At 37.6% G+C, this 26,148-nt stretch overlaps 1 protein-coding gene and 1 long non-coding RNA gene across 3 annotated transcripts in view; one reads left to right on the top strand and one right to left on the bottom strand.

The window, feature by feature from the left end:
• The window catches only part of LOC135072076 (uncharacterized), a 137,253-nt gene that overhangs the window by 49,864 nt on the left and 61,241 nt on the right, over positions 1 to 26,148 (top strand). The window lies entirely within an intron of this gene.
• The window catches only part of LOC135072073 (somatostatin receptor type 2-like), a 144,573-nt gene continuing 130,110 nt past the window's right edge, over positions 11,686 to 26,148 (bottom strand). For both annotated transcript variants that reach the window (XM_063966018.1, XM_063966019.1), the window contains exons 4-6: positions 20,595 to 20,634; positions 14,146 to 14,199; positions 11,686 to 13,416 (exon numbers count right to left, since the gene is read on the bottom strand). In XM_063966018.1, coding sequence (XP_063822088.1) covers positions 12,116 to 13,360 — 1,245 coding nt within the window. In that variant the 5' untranslated portion in view covers positions 13,361 to 13,416; positions 14,146 to 14,199; positions 20,595 to 20,634 and the 3' untranslated portion in view covers positions 11,686 to 12,115. The remainder of the gene's footprint in view (positions 13,417 to 14,145; positions 14,200 to 20,594; positions 20,635 to 26,148) is intronic.

The raw sequence follows: 26,148 nt of genomic DNA, 5'->3' as shown, positions 1-26,148 counted from the left end.
AAACTGTAACTATAAAAATCAAAGATGGCGTGGTCGAAGTTGGAGTCTGCACGCATAGCAGACGGTCTGCGCATAGGTGGAACATGTCGGGAAAGGCCTCGCTACACCGGCTCCCACCTGTGCTCAGCGAGACGGAGATGGTGGATTTTTAGTGGGTAGGCCCCTCCCTTCTGGAGGGGAGAGCCCCACATAACCCGCCGCCTGACCACAGTGGCGGGTATGCAACTCAATGCATTTTTACCACCGAAAAAAAAAAAAAAAAAAAAAAAAGGTATCTGTTATATAAGTTACAATAATAACTTCGACTGAATTTGTAAATTTTCTATCTTAGACTCAATGCCTATACATTTTGGTAGTGATTGTGTGTTGAGTAGTTTGATCACGTGGTCTTGCTCTTGTCGGCGGTGCTGTGGCGCCGGGAACTTCTCATTCGCGTTAAGTTTAGTTGGATGAGGATTTATTATCTTGTCTACCCAACCGTCGTGGTGTCTACGAGGATATTGACTTGCGAGGCGTGCTGCAACTTCTTTGATTAGTGTATAACCAATTATTTTAGTGAAATATTTTGTCTTATATTTATTTATACAACAAAAAGACTAACACTTTAGTTGAAATGTTTGTTGTAAGTAGGTATTCTATAAAATTTACGTTAAGTATCAGTAAACGGGTACAATTTTACACACTTTAATGAGCCTCGTAAAGAAATTCTTTCACTTAAAAATTAAAAAGGTAGTCGTAGGGTACCCATACAAATTACGGGTATTCACTAACACATTTCGGCTTCAAAAGTACCTTTTATTAAAAATGTTTAATGTCGATAATTGGCCACTGGAACATGGCAAATAGGAAGCCAAAGAAGTGGAAAGGTAACAACAAATTGGCCGAAGTTCGGTATTCAGCGCGGCGCGGCAACGGACTGAGCCAATTAAAACTTCGAACCGATTAAAGAACGTGATCTGATGGCATTCATGGATTTGCGCCTCCGCGAACAAGCGACTAACCAATTTGGGTGGTCGCAAATAAGTGGAGATGGTTGAAATAAACATGAACACAAGAAAACTCAATACACACCTAATAGTCCTAATAAGTCCATATAAATATTATTGCAACTGTTTTTGTCAACTCTAATTTATACTTGTAAATTCATTTTAAAACGTCTTTGTCGTGCTTATCGCAATAACATTTGCTAAATGGGATTTGAGTCTGCAACCGTGGCTGATGTTTACGCAATTAATCCGGTAAGACCTCTAATTCTGGACATGTTGCTGTGCTACTTCCTATTTGGCTGAAATACTTGAAAGGCTACTTGAAAGTCACTTACAATCACGATTACCACACGATCTGGGGGCACGGCAGTGCCCCCGCCAAGTCGAGCGCGAAGCAAACACTGCCGTACCATCCTTTACTGGAACCATTTCGCCGCATTTTCAGGCCTCTATTTGAGAACCTTTAGATAAGACCAGAACGCAGAAATTTTCGTCATCTAGTAAGCTATAATCACACACTTAAAATCCAAAATTTCAAGTCTGTAGGTCAATTAGTTCCGAAGTTAAGCGAAAGCAAAGTTTCGCATTTATGACACTCACTCACTGATGATCATCAAAATAGAACTAGTACTTCCCATTAACTCAGAGAGCTGAAATTTGGTACAGAGTTAGGGTTTAATGGCCACATAAAGGGAAAACTATCAAAACTAGGAAAATCGAAGATCTGGAGTAACACCACATTCATAATAATCAATACTACTAGCGCCACACCGGCACCGTGGTGTTCGCCTGTACCGCTCACCGCTAGATGGCGCTAGCACTTTGAGCGTCGATTTTCTGCACCGCGGTGTCCAGATTTTTTTTCCTCTCTAGTTATAATTCTGATTCGTTGTCCATTTTAAAGGTATATCGTAAAAAAAATGACGATTATATTAAAGGACGACGACGTTAAATAATTATGCCACATTCTACAAAAAGAAGTGAAATCCCACCAAAAACATTCTGTAAAAAACTAGCCAAGTCTCGATGGAGCTGCTTGTTTATCTCTAAAAAGTAATGAAATCTATACAAAGTCGTGCCAAGTCTATGGTTCTTTACTGCGATTTCTTTTTTATTATAGTTAATGTTGTGTGACTTGGCCGTTGAACAATCTTTATTAAGATAATCAATAATTATGCATAAGTATTATTGAAATACGCAGCTTTATTAAGCCTACAATTCACTGGTTATTAAATCAACGTTTTCCAAGTGGCAATTTTCCATCGTCAATGGGTAGTGGTTCTGGCAACAGATTGGTGCAATGGTGTCATGGAGCACCTGGTTTTGTACCCTTCAACGGCCAAGTCACACAACATTAACTATAATAAAAAAGAAATCGCAGTAAAGAACCATAGACTTGGCACGACTTTGTATAGATTTCATTACTTTTTAGAGATAAACAAGCAGCTCCATCGAGACTTGGCTAGTTTTTTACAGAATGTTTTTGGTGGGATTACTATTACAGTTTCTAGTATGCCATAACGTTGTCATTGTAGACTTACCCTTACCTTACCTACATATTATGCTGTACCAAAGATAAATTCATGTCCGACCACGGCTTTAGGACATCTGGTTGACTTGACTACATAATTATGCATAAAACGACAACTGAATTATAATTATCTTGTTAAAAATCATCTACTTAAAATTATTATCTACTTAAAAAAAATATGCTTTGAAATGTATTCACTCAGTTCATTTACGAAGCAATAAAATGATGGCCTAATCGTCACGTACAATTTGATCGATCCTAAAATAAAACCATGTTTATTTTGTATGTATTTTACTAAACCGACTGTACTAAATTACCGTTGAGTCAAAATATTCAACAAGTGCGGGTGGACGGATATTTGTCGCCGGGCGCGTTGGTGTCTCGCGATCGTGGCGTGATCGATCTAGTTTCTCGTGATCGTTGTTTCGCCTCGGACGAAATACCTTTACATATTTTTAATAATGCGAAAATATTGATATAAGTGCAGTGATACGCGTGGTGTTAAAGTGCAGTGACGAAATATTTACACAATAAAAATTGTAGAATAGTAATATTTAGTACAGATAGTTTTTATATTAAGTAACTATAATTACTCGTGACTTCATAGTGTGTGTGAATTGTGTTTAGAACGAGAAGGATGTATGTAAGTTCGATTTTATTACTTCCTATCCACCAAAACTATAAAGTGCAATAGAGGAATTAGATTGGTTACCCACTTCAAAACAGGAGAAGTTTTTAAATTTCTTTCGTCTTCTTCTTTCTTACGTACTTGAAAACACCAGAACCGTTTTTTTTAAATTCATACTTTGTATTTTATCCTGTAAAAATCTGTAGTTTTTTAAAATGCTGAAAATACTGATTCCTCTATTGATTTTTTTATTTTAAGCGTCGATCGAGTTGTTACCTACTTTTTTTTTCTATTTGCATTGCTTCTGCGTCTGCATCTCATAATTTCTCTGAATTTATTAGCTAGCTAATTATTTTTATGAAATAGGTAATTGTTCTTTTCTTAGATATTTTATAGCGCCATCTAGTTTCTAACTAAGTAGCAAAGTTAGTATCAGTTTTGTGTTCACAAAATAAGACATAATTTTTTATATGCGTAATAAAGTGATTCTCCGTTATAATTTTATTTGAAAAAGTTAGGTACGGTACCTAAATTACATAAACAATGAAAAACTCTCGTAGGCAATAATAAATAATTATAATGTTTGGGTGTTCTATTTACCCACGACGCACAGTAGTTTGATTTTAAAAATAGGTGGACATACGATCGAAAGTCATAATTTCACCGAAACAAAAATTGTTTTGGATAGCATTTTGAATGCTGATCAACATTTGTCATTATGCATTTTTCGATAAAACGAGCCTTTCATGCTTAAAAAAAATATGACAAGAAAATTTGTATGGAGAAAAATCTTTTTTATTTTTTTTCTGGCTACTGTTGCAAACTGTAGCGGTCAAACTTTATGTAGTCGTAAGTACCTATGGTGCCTAACATTACTACATAAATACTTTTTGCGGGCACGCGCGGCCAAGCGAGTAATGGACATGCAAAATTTTAAATATTTTTATTTATTCATTATTGATTTTAATGCACTTAAAGTAATTATTAATAGATAAATATACTTAGTCTAACTTACTACAGCCCCCTATTACCTCATTTCACGCTAAAACCTTTCAAACTAGAACCTAAGTTTGTAGGTACTAGGTAGTCTAAGTTGTTTTTATTGTCTACTGGTTATCGTGTAAGATAGATTAGGTAGATATCAACCCTTTACCTAGGTATATACCTACTTATTGGCACCTATAATACCGACATACATGATTTAAAAAAGTCTTCAAGCAAGAACCCTTGACTTCAATGCTTATGGCTGGTTCACACGTCATGTCTGTGAACAGGCGCTGCCTTCGGGGACTGGTCAAGGAAAGATATACCTGACATAAAATATACATATATGTATCAAAACGCAACAATTAACCTAGAAATTAGCACGGCACTAAAGAAATATATTCATAACTGCCACGCGGTCTCGTGCTAGATGGGCGTCTTAAAGGCCACCTTCTATCAACGGGAGCGGGTGGTAAGTAACTTGCTTCTGAATGTATTGTAACTTCCTACTTTTTTATATTTTTAAACCGGCAGACAGTGGTGACTGAGTTTGTTGCGGCGCTTCTTCTCAGCACTTGCCAAATGTTTGTCTCGAAGCGCTGGTAGGGCAAATAAAGAATGAGACATGTATAGGCTCCTTAAGAGCATTTGAAGATTTGCAAGTACTAATTTAATTAGTCTAAACAAATAAAGAAAATTTTGATTGATTGATTGATATGAAAGATTTTTTAACTTTCTAGAGTAGTCCTGAATAGATCCTTAAATCATTTTGACTGTCATAATCGATTACAGTAGGTAGTGGGTTCAGTAAGGGTTTCAAACCATATAGTAAACAATACATTTTTATGGCTCTCCATTCAGTTAGTCAAATAATTTCATCATAAATGGAAATATCCGTAACCCTCTTCTATACATTATTCATCATCCATCATCATTTCAACCATAGAACGTCCACTGCTGAACATAGGCCTCCCCCAATGATTTCCACAATGGCCGCTTGGTGGTGCCCTGCATCCAGCGCCTTCCTGCTACCTTTATGAGGTCGTCGGTCCACCACGGTTGACATAGCCCAACGGATTAGCAAGCTAAAGTGACAATGGGCAGGGCACATAGTACGCAGAACTAATGGCCGATGGGGCAGCAAGGTTCTGAGGTGGAGGCCACGTACCGGAAAGCGCAGCGTAGGACGTCCACCCACAAGGTGGACCGACGACCTCATATAGGTAGCAGGAAGGCGCTGGATGCAGGGCACCACCAAGCGGCCATTGTGGAAATCATTGGGGGAGGCCTATGTTCAGCAGTGGACGTTCTATGGTTGAAATGATGATGGATGATGAATAATGTGTAGAAGAGGGTTACGGATATTTCCATTTATGATGGAATTATTTGACTAACTGAATGGAGAGTCATAAAAATGTATTGTTTACTATTTATGGTTTGAAACCCTTACTGAACCCACTACCTACTGTAATCGATTATGACAGTCAAAATGATTTAAGGATCTATTCAGGACTACTCTAGAAAGTTAAAAAATAAAGATTTTTTAACTTTAAGCAAGAACCCTTGACTTCAATGCTTATGAAAGATAAGCATTGAAGTCAAGGGTTCTTGCTTGAAGACTTTTTTTAATCATGTATGTCGGTATTATAAGTGCCAAGAAGTAGGTATATACCTAGGTAAAGGGTTGATATCTACTTAATCTATCTTACACGATAACCAGTAGACCAGTAGTGAATATTATAATGACAATAAAAACAACTTAGACTACCTAGTACCTACAAACTTAGGTTCTAGTTTGAAAGGTTTTAGCGTGAAATGAGGTAATAGGGGGCTGTAGTAAGTTAGACTAAGTATATTTATCTATTAATAATTACTTTAAGTGCATTAAAATCAATAATGAATAAATAAAAATATTTAAAATTTTGCATGTCCATTACTCGCTTGGCCGCGCGTGCCCGCAAAAAGTATTTATGTAGTAATGTTAGGCACCATAGGTACTTACGACTACATAAGGTTTGACCGCTACAGTTTGCAACAGTAGCCAGAAAAAAAATAAAAAAGATTTTTCTCCATACAAATTTTCTTGTCATATATTTTTTTTAAGCATGAAAGGCTCGTTTTATCGAAAAATGCATAATGACAAATGTTGATCAGCATTCAAAATGCTATCCAAAACAATTTTTGTTTCGGTGAAATTATGACTTTCGATCGTATGTCCACCTATTTTTAAAATCAAACTACTGTGCGACGCGGAGCGTTTGCTTGAGGTAGGGTTATTTAATTTTGTTCTTTTTTTAACAAAAGATTTTTGATAAGGATAAAATAAAATACGAGTAAAATATTAAATATACCTTTTACCTATCATTAAGCGTAAATTCCGGTATAATTTGGACAGAGCCGTTACTTTTTAATTACAACCTTACGTTCAGTCAAGCAGAAAACTTAACTCATTATAAGCTACGGCATTGTAAATTTAATTTTTTCCATGATGGAACAAAATTATGCTGACCAGTTTTTGATATAAAATTAATGGGAGCGCTGATTTTTCTGCCTCTAGGGTTGTTCCTCCACCGGATGAGTGACTATCGAAACTGCTATAAAATTAAGACACATAACGATCGTATACATTAATCTATCTATGATTACTTGACTGGTAGAAAGAATTACGGTAGGGATTGTAACATTGCATCTCAGCTGTCTTGCAAATTGATTTCCTTGCTCAATATTCGATTTTTAGATACCACTAACGACATCTATTGGCATGATTAGAAAGTAATTTCTAATCGATGGCGCTAATTGCTTTGTGGTTTCGTATTGACGAGGAATCTATGTATTTAAACTATTTTAATTAAACATTTCCTAATGTTTTTATTTTGCTAATTCTATTTTTAAATAGAATATTTTCATAGTTTTTCAGTTTTGATTCGCGATTGTCAGATGAGCTGTCAAATTCAAATCACTTTGGATTTTATTTGGTTGTGCGTAGCCGCAATTAAGACTTTTTGTTGAGAAGTTCTTGAAGTCTCCTCGTATACATAATAATTATGTATAACTGTACAAACAATATCTCTGCTTTATCGTAGAATAAAAATTGACAGCACTAGCTATCCATTGTGATGACTCCGTGATGGACGGAACCCATCGAAAAATTCAACAGAAATTAATTTATGCTAAAATACGTTTTGCTATTAATAAACTCGGGGATTAACGTAACGTAGAAGCTTAAAAAGCATGGGATAAGTTTATGAAATTAAATGTGATGGGTTAATAAATGTGGCTTATTTATAATCTGTATGATCGAAATACAGGTAACAGGGTGAAGTAATTCAGTGTACGAGTTTGCTATAGCATAGACCAATAGAGTCGGAGTCTGGCCCCAACATGAATCGCTTAACTTCGCCAATCAAGTACGCACACGGCCGCGTGCAATCATTCCGGAGACCATACCTACCGGTCCCCGCTGGAGGTTTAGCGTATTTCAAACTAGACTAGCAGCACATTGGAGTTCCATGCAGTAGCTCATATCAGTAGTAAAATTATAATAACTTGAAAAAATATAACCGGCTAAGGTGGGAATCGAACCCACAATTTGATTTCTTCAAGTTATTTAAAATTTAGATTGAGAAAACTCTTAACGCTAGAATTTTATTAACTATGAATTTACCTAACAAGACATAGGCATGTTTTTATTAATACTCATACTTATTAAATCTGGCGTAAAAAATCTAGTCTTGTTTAAACTTCACTTACCACTAGCCTCCAAATCACTTCATGTGGTGACGTCATGAAGCCGGAGTGCGGCCCCACTGCACCATTGTCCGCTGTGCTATGATTATACATTTCATACGTGACGCCTCAACTTTACTCATTTTCCAACTTTCCCGACTTCGCTCGTGCTTGCGACGGAATATTTGCCGGTCGAATGGACTATTTATTAATAATTATTCGTCTCTCTCTTGTTTATTATGATTCTCAGCCTTAAAAGCCAGTTGGTTTTAATTTTGTTGTACAAAATAAGTAGGTAGTGGTATGTTCCGTTCTTAAGTTATTTGTGTTTTTATTTATGTCATTTTTAAACGTATGGCAGGGGCTTATTCTAAGTATTAAGTTCATATTTTTTAATTTTAAATGTTATCCAAGCTGTTTGAAATGATCAGCACAACTGAGCATATGCTCGTAACAAGCTTTTATAAAAATTGAAACTAACTTATTGTCCTGGCCACTTAAACTTGAGTCCTTATTATAAGATTGGGGAGAAAACGAGTAGACGTTTATTAACTTCAGTCTAGACAGACTGAAAAGGAGGCTGGATATGACGGCTTCGCCGGCGTTATTCTGGAATTTCTGGATATTGGCCGGGGAGCATATTCATTCGGCAAGGCTCCGGCTATTTGTATGCTAATGTAGAGCTGGACAGTCATAAGCATAACGACGCTTTGCATAAAGCAAGGGCATCAGTGGCTTTCTCACAAATTCTACAAACTTAAAACATTTTCATGCAGAACAGCCTTTACTTATTATTTTACGAATCTATGTATGCCGCAGTACGCAACACATTTGCGTGCGTTGAAGAATTTTCGGGTTTAGCCTAATGTATGCGCCAGTCATCATCGCTCGGAGATTGATTTATACTCCTTTTACGTTAGGGATAATCGTAATATTACAATTAATTTGGATCAGGAAGACACGATATAATTTTATCGTGACATTCCACGACATTTACAAAGATAGATACCTATGTTAATTTGTCGTGTGCTTGATATTTTGTAATGCGTGGGAATCGAACCTGTACGCTTTGTTTCTTATAATGAGGGGTTACTTTACACGTCAGAGTATACTTACGCTGTCAAACCATGAAGGATCACGGAGCATGACTCGCCCCTCGACGCTTTTCTTTTTGGCCTCCATTATGGCCAGTTTTGAGAAGTCACTTCGTCTCCATTACGTCGCCGCATGAGCCTCTCATTAGTAAGGATTAAGAGTGTATGGCAGGAGAATAATTATGAAGTCGTTTGAATTCTAAATCTCATACAATTCACCTAACCATTCCTTAAAACGCTGATTTGGAAAGCTTATTTCGACTCGAAGGGTCGAGCCCTCTCGTGCTGCCGCAGCGTTCGAGTGGTTCAGAAATACGTAGAATCGGGAATCGCACACGTGTAATTAATTTCTTGAATGACTTTTAAATTATGTACCTACTTAAAAATACCTGGTAGGTACATGTCTATTAACCCACCTAGAGAGTGATGTAAAATACGTTAATGATACAAGTTCTTTCTGTTACCACAATACAACAACTCTTCTTACAGGACCAATCCAGGTAACGAAATGACCGATCGTTGTTTCGAGTTCTGTCACATAATTAAGTTATCTAAATTAAATGTTTTTTGTAAATTTCTTTCTACGAGTATTAGATAAAGCAGCAGTAGAAATTTGAGTATCAATTAACCTGCTGCACCTTAGGTACCTAAGTGTATGGAGCTGAATAAAATATGTAATTAATAAACTTGCTCGACTACTCGCGGGGTAATAAACATAACTATTTCATTTTGAAATTATCTTCGTTGCTAAGTGAGTATGAGTAAATTCATATCTTACCTAATAAAGAGCCGAGATTTGCCTTATATTTGCTTATGCAAACAGTTTACTAATCTAAAGCTAAGTAAATTGGTTTTAGTTTATCGTTTTTTAATATTTACCTACTTGTACCTAGGTTGCTTTTTTATTTTTTATTGTATCATACCCAGATAATGTGATCTGAATTTTTCGATGATATATTTGAGATAATTTACAAGCATGTTCCTCAATATTCCATTCTTAGTCCAGTCATTATAGTAAGTTCACCTCGGAATTCGAGATACCCAGCTGTAAGTCTGTAAATACGTGTATATTGACACCCTAAAAGTTGTCTCAAAACCTACATATGGTAGGGTGTAAGCAACTATTAAATTTCAAGGTCAACGGTCACAAAAATCGGTTTTTTGCGCTTTTTTTAGAAATATCTCATTTCCTATGGGTTTTTTGCTATTTGTATTTATTATCAATATTGTAGAATACTAAATTCTCTACAAATTTTGTTCAAAAAAATTTTTTTACGGTGAACCGTTTTCGAGATAGAGGGCGGAGAGCGCGCGGTCACTGCATCACTTCAGGTCAACTTAAGCGGTTTAGATTTTTCATACAAAAGGATTTTCCCGCTAATTCCCGTGGGAATTTCGGGAATTCCTTGTTGTAAATAAGCTTTAAGTTTACTAAGGTACCTACATGCCAAATTTCAAGCGTCTAACTTCCGTTAAGCGTTTAGATTTTTCATACAAAAGGATTTTCCCGCTAATTCCTGTTCTCGTGGGAATTCCTAAGTATACTATAACCTGCCCAGGTGTATGAAGAATAATTGTACCAAGTTTCGTTAAAATCCGTCGAGTAGTTTTTGTTTCTATAAGGAACATACAGACGGACAGACAGACAGACAAAAATTTTACTGATTGCATTTTTGGCATCAGTATCGATCACTAATCACCCCCTGATAGTTATTTTGAAAATATATTTCATGTATAGAATTGACCTCTCTACAGATTTATTATAAGTACTAGCGGCCGCCCTCTATCTCGAAAAAACCCATAGTAAATGAGATATTTCCAAAAAAAGCGCAAAAAAACGATTTTTGTGACCTTTGACCTTCAAATTTAATAGTTGCTTACACCCTACCATATGTAGGTTTTGAGACAACTTTTAGGGTGTCAATATACAAGTATTTACAGACTTACAGCTGGGTATCTCGAATTCCGAGATTCTTACATAATTTAAGCTTAAATGACTGGACTATCTACCTTTATTCTGCGTTTTAGTAATGTCTTACTGCCTAATTATTATTTTTTGTCTAAATATAACCGCTGTAAAAATTCTTTATTCCCCGAGTGAGTGACGTGCGGATAACAGAGTTTAGCACTTATTCATCAGTCGCATTCCTGAGGAAAGTCTTGTTTGTGTTACTGACGCAACTGAAATAGCCGGTGTTTAGAATATAGACACCGAACGTTTGACTTATGGATCTCTCGTTTGCTGAGACCCTTCTTATGTGCACTTACCCTATTTTTTATATCCCACTAGTTTCTATTTGTTAGGGTTGAAGTCATTTAATTTTCTGCAAATAGGCTTTTGTAAATTAGGAACCTGAGCTTGCACTCTTGTCAGCATCAGCCGATATTGTCCCGAAGTGGTGCCAATCTCAATTACGAATAAGTACAGCTGTTTCGACGTTTATGTAAAACGCTCGACTTTTTGGGTTGAATAAAACTTACGAGTATTATTTATTTAGATTACCTACTTTGAAAATTAATTTACAACCGTTTGTGAGTTCGTATTTCGCTGGTAGTAATCGAGTGAAGTTGACGCAGGCCGCCCCCGCGCTCCTTTCCAGGCTCCTTGCTCGTAACCAACTTCATGTGTGTTATATGTGCAGAATGTGTCGATAGATGGCGTTAGCATGTATTTGTATGTAGCCGATAGATGGCGTTAACAACAGCTTAAAATTATAAATTAAAAATGAACCAACATCAATTTTCACGAAAGTAATTTTATTACAACTTGTGACATATAGTAATGACAATTATTTGTATGAATATTTACACGATATGTACATTTTTACAAATTAATTAATTGCATAATTAATGGTATACAAACAGTAAACCTTAGGAGTCGCCTTGCGATAAAAAAATTACACCTTAATAAATTCATCGTTACAACCCTAGGCCGAATCAACCGTTTCAACTCACACACAATTTTGTACAGAAAACGCAAGAGATTTTAAACATTCACGAATCAGGAACGATGGTCCTCTCTCAACCTGAAGCTAACGGTGCGACGGGGGCCGGCGGCGGCGGGACAGGGCTCGGGTCCCGCGGCCGCCCGCGCGGCGATCTAGTCGATGGAGACGATGAGCGTGTCCTCCTCCGGGAGGCCGGCGGGGGCGCGCCGCGCCCGCACTCAGAGGCGCGAGTGCGACAGCCCGTTGGGCGCCAGCAGCGGCGCCAGCGTGGCCGGCCGCGCCTCCAGCGGCAGCGCCTCGCTGGCCGCCACCGAGCGCGACGTCAGCGCCGTGGACGCCTCCGAGCGCGAGCCGCCCGCGCCCGCCGCCGGCCCGCGCGCCTGCTCCAGCGCCTTGGCCTGCGCGCGCGCCGCGCCGCCGCCTCGCTTGCGCGGGATCACGCTGTTCTCCACGTGCAGCGTCGCGTTCACGTCCTTGCCCGCGGCGCACGTGCACGCCTTCAGGAAACTCTTCTTGAAGTTGTCGGACAGGAACGCGTACAGAATCGGATTCATGGCGGAGTTGCTGTAGCTGAAGCACGCGGCGACCAGGAACACCGTGATCGTGATGCGGCTCGCGCACTCTCGCGGCGGCGAGTAGATCAGGGCCACCTGGAACGCCCAGTATGGCAACCAGCAGAGGACGTATACCGCTATCACGGTGAGCACCAACTTTGTGACTTTTCTGTGAGATCGCTTCTTCTCTTTGGACTTGTTCTTTGGACCGACAGTCTTTAGTTTTCGGATGACGAGGCAGTAAAAGACGAAGATCAGAGTCAGCGGAGCGGCGAAGCCGAGTGCGAACGAGTAGAGCGTGAACGAGGTTTGGCCTTTGCTGAACTCCTGCTCGGGCCACACGATGTTGCAGGACAGGCCGTTCTCCGTCGGTATGAGTGTGGTGTACATGAATATTGGAGTCATGACGAGAGCTGACGCAGTCCAGGCGGCCGCGGACACGACCCTGGACACGAACGGGGTCCGCAGTCGAGGAGCAGCTATGGGATGGCAGACGGCGATGTATCTGTCGGCGCTCATGATGCAGAGGAATATACTGCTGGTGAACTGGTTGATACCGGTGGAGATCATGTACGCTTTGCACATAAAGCGTCCGAAAGGCCAGGAGCGGAGCGACATTGTGACTATGAGGAAGGGGATTCCGATGAGGAAGCACTCGTCGGCGATAGCCAGGTTCACGATGTACATGTTGGTGACGGTCTGCATCTTGGAGTAGCGCAGCACGACGTAGATGACGAGCGTGTTGCCCAGCAGCCCCACCACGCACACCAGCGCGTACAGCACCTGCGTGACCACGTACACCACGGGCAGGTTGATGTTGGGGCAGTTCTCGAAGGTGCCGTTGTACGTGCCGTTGTAGTCGTACGACTCGTTGGTCGCGTGGTACATTTCCACGTCCTCTAACTCCATATTGATGGCAAACTGGTTCTCTTGAAGAATGAAGATACTTTTAGGAAGAAGCTCACCTGAAACAAAATAAATATGCGTATTACATTAAATACCTAATAAATAAAAACAATAGTTCATTCATGAAACCGCACGCCATCCGATTTATAAAGTAGGTAATAGCATTATGTTACTATTGATCGAACCATTTTACTCGAAATTAATTAGGTTATTCGAGGTTATTACGCCTGACATTATCAAAATAACTGAACTGATATCTGAATTCACAAATGTCAAGTGGTGCCCTTTGAGGGCTTAATCCGTAATAACCAGTAGCGTTTACAGTGGAGGCGCGCGGTGGGCGTAGCGCGTAGTAGGCTCGGGCAGTGCACTGGCAACAAACTTTACGCCACGTGCAAGCGACTGTTTGACAGATTCTTGAAGTGAGTACTTACTAAAGTGTTTTCTCACTCGAGATCAAATCAAATTAGGGAAATTAATGAAAAGACACAAATACAATTTAATTACAACTGTTCAGACTTGATTCGGGAACAAAGACTTAGGCTGACTTGCACCATCTTATTTTAACAAATGTCAAAAATTTGTTAAACTCCATACAAAAAACACCGGTTATTGCTAAAGTTACGGTTAAAGTAAGTTGGTTTTCAGGGCAAAATTAAATGATTATTAGAAAAATAAAAAGTTGTGTCTTCGGATTTTTGGTGTCAACCAAATTATATGAGATCCAATATTACCCACTTGGAGTGGGCTTGCTATAGCTTTCTGTGTTGTGCCAGGTGGCGACTTACATTTTGTGTTGGTGAGCGGATTATTTCTTCGGTTCGAGGAAGTTATTCGGGGCCCTGGAACAATAGTAAAAGGGATTATATTAATGTTGGTAGTCGAGTAATCGGATTTGTTTTATCGAGCGGTGACGATTAATGCTAAATACCTAAGTAGGTACTTTCACGATAAGCCGTATTAAGCCCGAAGAACAATAGAAAATTCCTTGATTTTTTCACAAAACAGTTTGAAATTACTTAAGAATATTATTTTTGCTACAAATTGGGAAGCGTTGTTAATATTTAATTATAAATAATTATTTTAATATGATTTACAAATATCTAAAATTATCAAAGAAAATTATTTTTAAACTTTAGGTCAGTGCACGATGCTCATTCTACTAAATGTAATCGCATCATTCCGCTTGCTAACAGTGGCTGTATTTCGAAAATCATGTCTAGTCCAAAGACTATCTTTAACCGATTCGTACAGAATTAGAACGGGTGCGAGCATGGTGTCGACAGACGGGCACTGTGCGGCCCTTGTCAATCGCTGTCAGTCCTCAAACGCGGACACTGATGGACGCAGTCGCAGGCGGCTGGGGTACTGCTTCAGTGTCTGCTGGCAGTGCTGGCTGATAAACGAATGGCGTATACAGAAGTGCGACACAGTCATTTCAAGAAACGTTTTATTAACAAATACAGCGGTTTGAGGTTGATGATTTATCGAAGGAAGGAAGGCAATTTTTAGAATATTAACTTACATGCGTCATTAAACGAATGGCGTATACAGAAGTGTGACACAGTCATTTCAAGAAACGTTTTATTAACAAATACAGCGGTTTGAGGTTGATGATTTATCGAAGGAAGGAAGGCAATTTTTAGAATATTAACTTCCATGCGTCATTAAACGAATGGCGTATACAGAAGTGCGACACAGTCATTTCAAGAAACGTTTTATTAACAAATACAGCGGTTTGAGGTTGATGATTTATCGAAGGAAGGAAGGCAATTTTTAGAATATTAACTTACATGCGTCATTAAATGAATGGCGTATACAGAAGTGCGACACCGTCATTTCAAGAAACGTTTTATTAACAAATACAGCGGTTTGAGGTTGATGATTTATCGAAGGAAGGAAGGCAATTTTTAGAATATTAACTTACATGCGTCATTACATTACTTGTATGAACAATTGTTGACTTGCAAACCCTATTGTAATTGTTGCATTCCTCACAATATTACGTTCACCTCAAAATCATTAGTGTGCGGAGAAAATAGATGTTAAGCTCGCGTAAATGCGCGCGCGCCGCTCCCGGCGTTTGATTGTTGACTCGTGCTTTTTGTACGTGAATATTGATAACTACCGGCCGCCCGCGACTTCGTACGCGTGGACCTCGTTTTACCCCCGTTAGATATCATGTTAATAGATGGCGTTTCACGGCATAAATATTTACGAATGTCAAAAAACAATAGTTTGTCCAGCGCTGTAGATTTTAACCAATGACGATAAATGGCGCTTTTTAGACGTCTTATTTATTTATTGAAATTTATTTGTCACATATCGTCATAAATTATAGCCTATATGTTAATCTGGGTTATAAAAAATAATACTGTAAAGTTTCAACAAAATCCGTTTAGTAGTTTTTGCGTGAAAGAGTAACAAACATCCAAACATCATGACATCCAGACATCCATACTTTCGCCTTTATAATATTAGGATATTAGTAGGATTTACGGCCTGAATAAAATTAATAATTGCTTCTACAGGTACTAAGTTACGGAGGCCTCATTTACATGCGTAAAAAAACGCTGACTTGTACTCAGTAGCTATCGTTGTTTTTTGCGCTTTTCGTATAATTAATCGCGGTCAGCCGGATTACGAAAAACTTTGTTACTTAGAACTCTTTGTTTTAAAACAAAAATTTAACCTTTAAATCCATGTATACTTGACTACTACTACTAGAGAAATGTATTAGAAAAATACTGCAGTAAATCATGTAGTATTTTAGGTTTCTCGCTTATTTTATTTGTGTATATCACAATTTGTGACTGTTTTTTTTAGAAAATATTTTTATCTCAAGACCTGTCAGAAAAAATGATAGTATGACATTTATAACGACGCTTGCCTCTCTAACTGACGTATCTGACATTTTTTTCGAAACTGAGTTATCTACCTACACCATCTTAATCAATTTCGCAAGACGAATCGCCTGAAAATTTTGCAAAATGTCAGTTACGTCAGAGAGGCAAGCGACGATAAGATATGTTGATGTAATCCTCATTTTGTTTAGTTCTTTATGAATTATGATTTATTAAGGAGTTTACGCACTAGATCGAAGTTTAATGTTCTGTTATAAGTTACGGCCAGCAGCATAATTCACCGTCGTCAATATTTGCGGCCGGCCCGAGATTGATGCGCGCGCGCAGCCGTTGTTGCGCCCGTATTTATAAACGGTGTGTTAATCTCGCTGCTGTTCTAAACACGTTACGGCCTACGTAAACAACATTTTTTGAGCGATTTACGGAATAAACACGGGGCATATACTAGGTATTGCGACTTGAGTACGTAGATAACATAATTTAAGATGGGAGAACAGTCACCCGGCAAACGAAGGGTCTAGGGTTAGTACCCACCTTAGGCAATTCGATTTTTTTTTAATATACACAATATAATCAGACCATTTAGACCTACTCGCAAAATAACTAAAGGGGTAACTTTTTAATGTTAATTCAATAGGTATTTACTTTTCACTTCAATATTCTGGAAAAGCTTTAAGTTCCTGTTACTTCGAAAGATAACTTCATAACTTAGTTTTTTAATTGACGAGAATTCGACGAAACTTAATTTCTTTGTTTAATTTACTTTTCATAGGAAACGATAAATGGTTAATTTTCCGCGAAAACCACTTTTTGTTTCGAACAAAAGTATCGCGTCAAACAATAGGACTGTTGTGCTTTATAGGGTTCCGTACCTTAAGGAAAAATTATGGTCTATTAGTTATTTAAGATACATTTTTATTTAAGATTTAAACTAATTTTCAAACTTATGATTTTGGAGGTAAGTATTATTAGATAAAAGCACACGTTTAATATCTTGGCTAAGAACTTACAACGATACAAAACTTGTGTTTCTGTTTTCAAAAGTAAGTTGTTAAAACTTTAAGGTTAAGGTTTAACTTTTAATTTATTTATTTATTTATTATTCAATCATCTTAGGGGGCGTCCATAAATTACGTGAGACAATTTTGGCCATTTTTCAACCCCCCCGCCCCCCTTGGTGAGATTTGGTGAGATTTTGCCTGACCCCCTCCCCCACCCCCCCCAATCTCACGTGATATTTAATAAAATGCCTATTTTGCAATGTCTATGCTTCGATTCTATTAGATTTAGGTATATGAAAAAATCAGTAACCCAGTGTCGTCGTGCCACGCGCAGTGCAGGGTTCCGTAGCTTCCCGTCGTTTAGTAACCTAGGACCAGTTTTTTGATTCATAGTTAAAATAACTAATTGTTAAATTTTGCTACTAGTGGTTAAATATTAATAAAATGTAAACTAATAGTTAAAAAATGTACTAAAAGTCAAGTTAAACATTGTTATAAAAACATTTTTTTCTGTTATTTAACCACTTGTCATTTGAAATCTGTCAAATTTGACTATTGGTTACTTTAACTACGAATACATAATATTTTCATACGTATGTAATGTCATTTTTTAGGGTTCCATAGTCTTGACAAGGAACCCTTATAGTTTCGATATGTCTGTCTGTGCGAGGTTTCGCTTGGAAACTATTCGCACTGGGGAGCTGTAATTTTGTGAAGGTGTATATTAATCACGCCGACAAAACGGTAAAATAAAATTTTGAAAAAAAAATAATTCTAGGGTAGCTCCCCTGCATGTAAAGTGGGGATGAATTTTTTCAAGGAAAACTATAACGGTTAAGATACATTACTTAGTTTAAAAGTAATAGTCATTTGACTCATGTTTATAAATTTTCTTAACCAGTAAAAATTCCCTAGAAGAAAATATGAATAGTGACTTTAGATGAAGTAATTGCTTGCTTCTGAACTATATTGTGGTAACGACAGACAACTACGGAACCCTACACTGCGCGTGTCACGACACGTACTTGGCCAATTTTTTACGCAATAGCGATGCCGATGACGTTTTTTTTTAATTTCGAATTTTCTTAATTTCGACATTTATTCTGCATCTTTAGTGTTCACAAATGCAGATGGAGGCATTTTTTGTTTAATTTGATTAGACGGTTTAGAATAAATTGTCATTATCATCATAAAAAAAACATTTTTTTACTTCAATAACCCAGTTTTCTGGCAATTTTACTCTATTTCTTGCGGGAAAAATTACGTGATATTTTCCGAGACCCCCCCCTCTCCCCCACGTGAGATTTAGTGAGGTTTTCGTTGACCCCCTCCCCCCCCCCCCCCCTAAAAGTCTCACGTAATTTATGGACGCCCCCTTACAAGCTAACAGAATATATTCCAAAGCGCTTATAAGACTAATTGTACATAGGTTATCATCATGCATGTCAATATAATAATAGTTAATTCAATGTCAATATAATAATAATCAAGTCAATTAAATAAAACAATACATTTAAATCAAATTACCGAATGTCAATAGAACAATTAAATTTCAAATTACAAGTAAATTATGAAAATAATGTCATAATAAAGTAGTAAATTAATAATCAGTCAAATAAAATCAAAATAGAAACAATAAAATAATGTCAAATTGTCAATATGTATAAAAGTCATTTAATTTAATGCAAAATTGATTTAAGAGATGTCCTAAACTATCTGCAAATAGATCGATTTCATAGTGCCGAGCAAGAATGTCTCCGATAATTCGCAGAGCGCGGGTAGTGGGCGCATGACGCGCGCGCTCGGTGCGCACAGCAGGCAGGGCCAGTAGGCGCGGTCGGCGGTTAAAGCATATTACACTTACGTTATAGTCTATCCAATATAGCTTGATTAGAATGACAGCTTTCAAACGAATGTGACTAGTGCTGGGTACGTTTCGTAGGGTTCACATAGATGTATCGATAAGTTTTCGAAAAAAATTATAATAAAATGCAACCAATTTTTCTTCATATCTTTATTCATAAAAATGTCAATTAAAATTTATATTTAAAGACAGTAAAATAGTCATCATCATCAGTGTTTTTCAGTGGTTTTTTCCTCTAGCTAAAGGGCGGTGGACATCTCTTCTAGAGCAACAATCAATCACCGGTAATTTTTGGGTATTCATAGCATGAATACCCAAAAAATTACCCGTGATTGATTTCCGATGTTTGCTTATTTAAGAATTAAATGTTTTTTGGTTTTTAATAGTGAACATTTAGAAAAACGTATAACTTGACTTAAATATGTTAAAAAATTAGTTTTAATTTTAATATGACATTTGTCGATATGTCCCATCACTAACATTTTTGTAACTCGAGATAACCTTGTAGAGACGTCGTTAATAATCTAGCTTGATTTTTATGATTTCGAATTACTACTTATTGGTGTAATTTAACGCTGCATTTACACGAAATTAACATTTTTATTGGAAGCACAGTCGTCGAAAATATTGTTTGTAGGTCAGACGTGAATTATTTCACGTCCGCCAATATTTAGCTCTCATTGATCGCTACTACAAAGTTATGTCGTTACTTTTGATGGCAGCTGTCATTCTAATCAAGCTATATTGGATAGACATAGTAACGAATCCCATTATCCGGTTTCAGAATTTATCACTTGTGTAAACTGTAACCATTAAAGCTCTAAGAAACCATTATTAATTATGATTTGAAATAATCTGAAGTTCAATTTGCATCAACAGTTTTTGCTGTTGGCATGGCAAGTGAATATTTTCCGCGGCCTTTCAGCTACTGTTAGCGAGTGCTGCTGACAGCTAATTACAGGGTTCCGCGGGCTGCGGTCAATGAGCACTTGCTAATTGATCACATTCATCGGCATTGTTCACGCAGGCGTCTGCTTTAACAATACCTTCCAAATGAAATAGTAAACGACCGAACTTCATGAGCTTGCTCACTTATTTATCACACGTTAGTATACCGAACCCAAAAAATACTTGTTCGACATTTTTGCGCATTCCATTTTGCCATTAAAACATAGATTGAATGAATGGAGAAGTTTGAATGCTTTCATACACAATCTGTTATTTTTATCGCATCACTGCCGATGCTGTAGAGAATGTATACCTAAGTACGTTGGAATTTAATTTGACAGTGAACAAACACTTATTCCACAACTCAGAAGCACCAAGAAAATCAGGGCAAATTTTCACCAATCTTTAAGTATCTATCTTTCTCAAATTAAGGATTTTCTAACATTAACGAAATTTTCATATTTCTTTCCTGTATTACAAGATGATGAATTTTGCTAGAATCAATATAAACAATTGAATTTCAACTTATACACTAGGTTCAGTTGGTTCAGCCGACTCACCTACAAATGTGAAGCGTCAGCAGCCTCATCACGGGCGGACCTGGAACAACAAACGTGGCAGTTTAATTTAGTTACGGCCAGCACGAGCCTCATCCAGTTCCCATTAGTTCGACTTATTGGACTTCATTATTGTTGTTTGATGTTGTCCAAATTAGATGACTGTTTTGCTAACATTGAGTTTGATTAAAATTATTTTCAAATAGTTCTCTAATTACTTTACGCGAATACTGTTTTATTAGATTACTTAATTATTAATTTAACGATAAAGGGAAAAAAGATTTTGTTATTTTGAATGTGAACCATTAAGCTTGATTAACGTAATTTTATTTAGAAAGGAAAAAACAATATAAAAAGTTGATTTAAAAGCTTATTGTTAAATGAAAAGGGTCGAACTTAATTTGGTATTTTCAACTTTTGGGCGTCTGAGTTTGCGGCGTCTGAAAAAAGTTAGTGAGGTCATCCAAACAATTAAGTTAATTATTTTTTCCTTCCTTACAAACATCTCTATTTAAATGAAATTGGAAAAGGAAACCTCATTAAAATACTTAAATCAATGGAAAGCACTAAAAATCAAGATTTTGTAGTTACAAGTTATAATAATGGCCAACGTATCCTTCTTACCAATGCTAAATTTAAAATTTGCTCATTAACTTCTACTTTGAATGATTTTTTATGGAATCTGAGTCTAGGTTTGATACATATCTGGGGGCACGGCAGTGCCCCCGCCAAGTCGAGCGCGAAGCAAACACTGCCGTACCATCTTTACTGGAACCATTTCGCCGCATTTTCAGGCCCCTATTTGAGAACCTCTGGATAAGACCAGAACGCAGAAATTTTCGTCATCTAGTAAGCTATAATCACATACTTAAAATCCAAAATTTCAAGTCTGTAGGTCCATTTAGTTCCGAAGTTAAGCGAAAGCAAAGTTTCGCATTTACGACACTCACTCACTGATGATCATCAAAATAGAACTAGTACTTCCCATAAACTCAGAGAGCTGAAATTTGGTACAGAGTTAGGGTTTAATGGCCACATAAAGGGAAAACTATAAAAACTAGGGAAATCGAAGATCTGGAGTAACACCACATTCATAATCAATACTACTCCGGCACCGTGGTGTTCGCCTGTATCGCTTACCGCTAGATGGCGCTAGCACTAGCAAGTGGTGTCCAGATTTTTTTCCTTTCCAGAGCCCCCCGTCGATTAAGTTGAATGTTGTGTAATTTGCATTTCGTTGATTTCGTTTATTATATTGTAAGGATCGCTAAGGTCATGTTATTAAAACAATTCTGATTCGTTGTCCATTTTAAAGGTCGTTGAGTTTATTTGTGTTTAATATCGTAAAAAAAATGTCGATGATATTAAAAGAAAAGACGCCGACGTTAAATAATTATGCCACTTTCTACAAAAAGAAGTGAAATCCCACCAAAAACATTCTGTAAAAAATTAGCCAAGTCTCGATGGAGCTGCCTGTTTATCTCTAAAAAGTAATGAAATCTAGACAAAGTCGTGCCAAGTCTATGGTTCCTTAATGCGATTTCTTTATTATTATATTTAATAGCTTTCCGCCCGCGGCTTCGCCCGCGTGGAATTTTGTCTGTCACAGAAAAACTTTATCGCGCGCGTCCCTGTTTCAAAAACCGGGATAAAAACTATCCTATGTTCTTTCCCGGGACTCAAACTATCTCTATGCCAAATTTCATCAAAATCGGTTGCGAGGTTTAAGCGGGAAAGCGTAACAGACAGACAGACAGACAGAGTTACTTTCGCATTTATAATATTAGTTGGGATGTTGTGTGACTTGGCCGTTGAACAATCTTTATTAAGATAATCATACATAAGTATTATTGAAATACGCAGCTTTATTAAGCCTACAATTGACTGGTTATTGTTGAATCAACGTTTTCCAAGTGGCAATTTTCCATCGTCAATGGGTAGCGGTTCTGGCGACAGATTGGTGCAATGGTGTCATGGAGCACCTGGTTTTGTCACCCTTCAACGGCCAAGTCACACAACATTAACTATAATAATAAAGAAATCGCAGTAAGGAACCATAGACTTGGCACGACTTTGTCTAGATTTCATTAATTTTTAGAGATAAACAAGCAGCTCCATCGAGACTTGGCTAGTTTTTTACGGAATGTTTTTGGTGGGATAAAATCTACCAATCTCGCCTGTTAATTCTAAATGCCTCTTAATTTGCTTTTATAACTTGAAATTTGTCTGCTTAGAAATACATTAACAAGGCGTCTACATCAAGGCAAATAAGTAAATTTTTCACTTTATAAATCTCATAAAAAATACATGAGTCGTGAAAAGTGTGAACGAGAATAAAATATAATGGCATTAGCTATGCTCAGCTCAATCTAATCCCCTCAAGATAACACCAATTTGTTATTCAAAACTTATTAGTCTCGCCGCGCCCCGTCGCTGCATTATAATATCACTGAGCGATCCCGTCGCGTGCTAGTGCGCCGCTGTTTGAATAGATCAAGTGTTCTACAGAATATTACGTCGTCAAAAAGTCATCATTCCCTTTTTATAGACTATTAATTTTATGATTACGAAACGTAAATTTTTTAAGTTCGTGACAAACATTTGGAAGTTGCTGAAAATACGTGACAAAGTTCGAGTCAATCAATGTTTGCTACTTAGAATTATTTTACCTTAGCTTTTACCTACCTTTAGAAAATATATTGCCCTCATACACTGTCATTAGGTGATCAAAACCAAACATTTACCGTCTCCATCACAACGACGTTTATCTGCTTTAAACAAGGTGTTTCTCAAAGAAAAGAAAATGTTTCCTTGTAAATCCTGCCTTTATCAGTCTGCGAGTTATCAGGGCGTCGCAGGAAATTACATTGATTCGTCCCAAATGCGCGGGAAACAATAATCGCCCGCTCCCGGCAGAGGGCGCTTTTTGGGCAATTTCCCGCGCGTCGATTAGATTTGCATTTGTCGCGACGAGAGCAAGGCCAGGTTTCCACCAAGACGGAGAGAAGCGGAGACAATAAGAGATGTGTTTTGAATTCGTTATTTCCACATCTCTTTCTGCTCAGCCTCGGTGGAAATGGATCGAGCGGAGAGGAGAGGAGATGTGCCTCTAAGGCTCCGAACCGCACCTTTGTTTTATGGTTAAAGTACGAGTAAGATGGTGCAACCCAGCAACAACGTCCCTTTTGCCATGCATATTAGAATCTGAATATTATACATAAATAATTTGACGCTACTTTTAAGGGAATTTGAATAAAAAATAATATCGATCATCATGACTGACGAATAATTAATAAAATAATAAACCAAAAGGTTTTCTTGTTCATTTTCCTTACACGTGTAATAATAAACGGTTATTTTACCTCGTTTTGTACTTTCTTTTATTGAAATACAGTGGCAAATCAAGATAAAGTAAGTCTGCGGGCACGAAACTGGCGACCCGAGCGATGGCGCGGCGACGCGATGGCGGAGCAGCGTCGATCGCCAGTTTTGTGCCCGCAGACCAAAGGTTCGGCCAAACCAGACTTAAATGCATTGATCGCCATCGCTGCACGCCGGCTGATCGCGTGTAATCGCGTTGGTTTGGCCGAACCTCAAGTGGTTATTGCTGATGTTTGAACGACACTAGACCTAGACACTCAGTTTATAAATTCGTTCAGAAGTCTGACTGTAAATTTAAACTCGTAACACAGGGAACTGTAGAGATATACATTAAAGCCAGCAATCTGAGATAAAGCCGAACAAACGCCTAGACCCGAGCAAACAGACTAACGATGTACGCAGCACATTTGCAAATACGACGGTTATCTTTATTTGCGCATAACACGCGCTCGTACTTCCTTGTGTCTTCGCGCGAAGGTAATAAATCATTCCTACTCGTACACGGAAAGAAATGTACAATTCAATGTTAGCAACATTGTCTTTTTTATTTTAATACTCTGTACTATTATCTAGTTACACACCGTACCTATGCAGTGATGCATTTGAACCTGATGATGATGTTTATATTATGTTTCTACAGTTTTGACAATATAAACATCGTCGACTCTCATAAAGCTTTAACCTATAGTAATCTACCTATAGGTACTAATATTATATGCGAAAGTAACTCTGTCTGTCTGTCTCTGTTTCACGGCTAAACCACTGAACCGATTTTTATGAAATTTGGCATAGAGATAGTTTGAGTCCCGGCAAAGGACATAGGATAGTTTTTATCCCGGTTTTTGAAACAGGGACGCGCGCGATAAAGTTTTTCTGTGGCAGACAAAATTCCACGCGAGCTAGTCAACAATAAACCTCTCATAAAACCTCAGTCTAAGTCTCGAAGTATTTTGACAACAAATTAAATCAAAAGTTGTGGGACAATTGAGACTTCTTGATTAAAGTACAGCTTAAATAATTTCCTTAGAAGCACGTAATTTGATGAGTATGTTCCTATTTTGCGAAGTTTTAAACAGGTTTGAGCCGCGTTCAAAACAAAATCTGGGAAGATAAGTGAGTTTGCGCACCGGTGCGTGGGGAACGTGGGAAGCGTAGGTATTATTTGTTATACCTATAGCTTATGCACAAAGTTAAAATGTAATATGTAAATGTTTAAACGTGTTGTTTTGTATACTTACAAGCAAAAGTGTGGAATCATCCCCTTGTGTTTTGTTCCGAGCAATCTTAAGAACTGAATGATTAATTATGTATGTATCTGTGGTATCAATTTAAAGTTTATAATATTACCTTTAAAATGGTACAATTTTTATTTTAGACTAAGAGCTACTGAACGCCAGACCTACGTTATTTTATAAAGGCTGAAAGTTTGTCAGCGCATGCTCCCAACATAGCTAAGAACCATGGCCAAACATGAAGTTTGGGTCATGGTGGCTTTGGCAGACAGACGGTACTAATGGTGTGTAAAATACCAACTTAATTACGTCAAAGTATAAAGGCTGATTTTTTTATATTTCCTTCAAAATGTTATTAGAAATGACATCATTAATTGACAGACACCTACCATGGTGGCAGTCCTTAGCCAGACACCTTAAAGTTCATGAAAATGTAGTCCTACTTACGTCATACTATAAAAGCTGATATTTACATAAAATATTTGAACTATCATTTGATGAAGTTTCCTCATCAGCCAGACACTTCTGATGGTTCCTTCGCCTTGCCAGACAGCTTTTAGGGTGGCTGAAAGTGCGAACGCGAGGCACTATAAATATTGTTTTTTGTACTTTTTCTTAAGTTACTCAAGTATTTGAGTCTGTAAATCATCATCTCATGTTGATGAGCTGATGATGGAAGGTAAGTACAACTCCTTAAGGCTTAGGAGTTGGAGGACAATTCCTTAACCAGTATAATATAAGTATAGTTTCTAAAGTTATTTGGGTGTTTGCATCAGCTAGTCATCATCCCATGTTGATGGAAGGTACAACTCCTTAACGCTTAGGAGTTGTAGGATAATTCACGTGATGCTCCCCGGTGGAACTAACTACTTTTGATTTAACTAGTCTAGTGTAAGTTTCTAAAATAAATCTTTGAAATGTCTATAAAAATGATGTCACTGGTT

This window comes from Ostrinia nubilalis, chromosome 5, assembly GCF_963855985.1.
Source record: "Ostrinia nubilalis chromosome 5, ilOstNubi1.1, whole genome shotgun sequence".
NCBI classification, from domain to species: Eukaryota; Metazoa; Arthropoda; class Insecta; order Lepidoptera; family Crambidae; genus Ostrinia; species Ostrinia nubilalis.
Note: the sequence above shows the minus strand (reverse complement) of the source record. Positions and strands in the feature narration are given on the sequence as shown.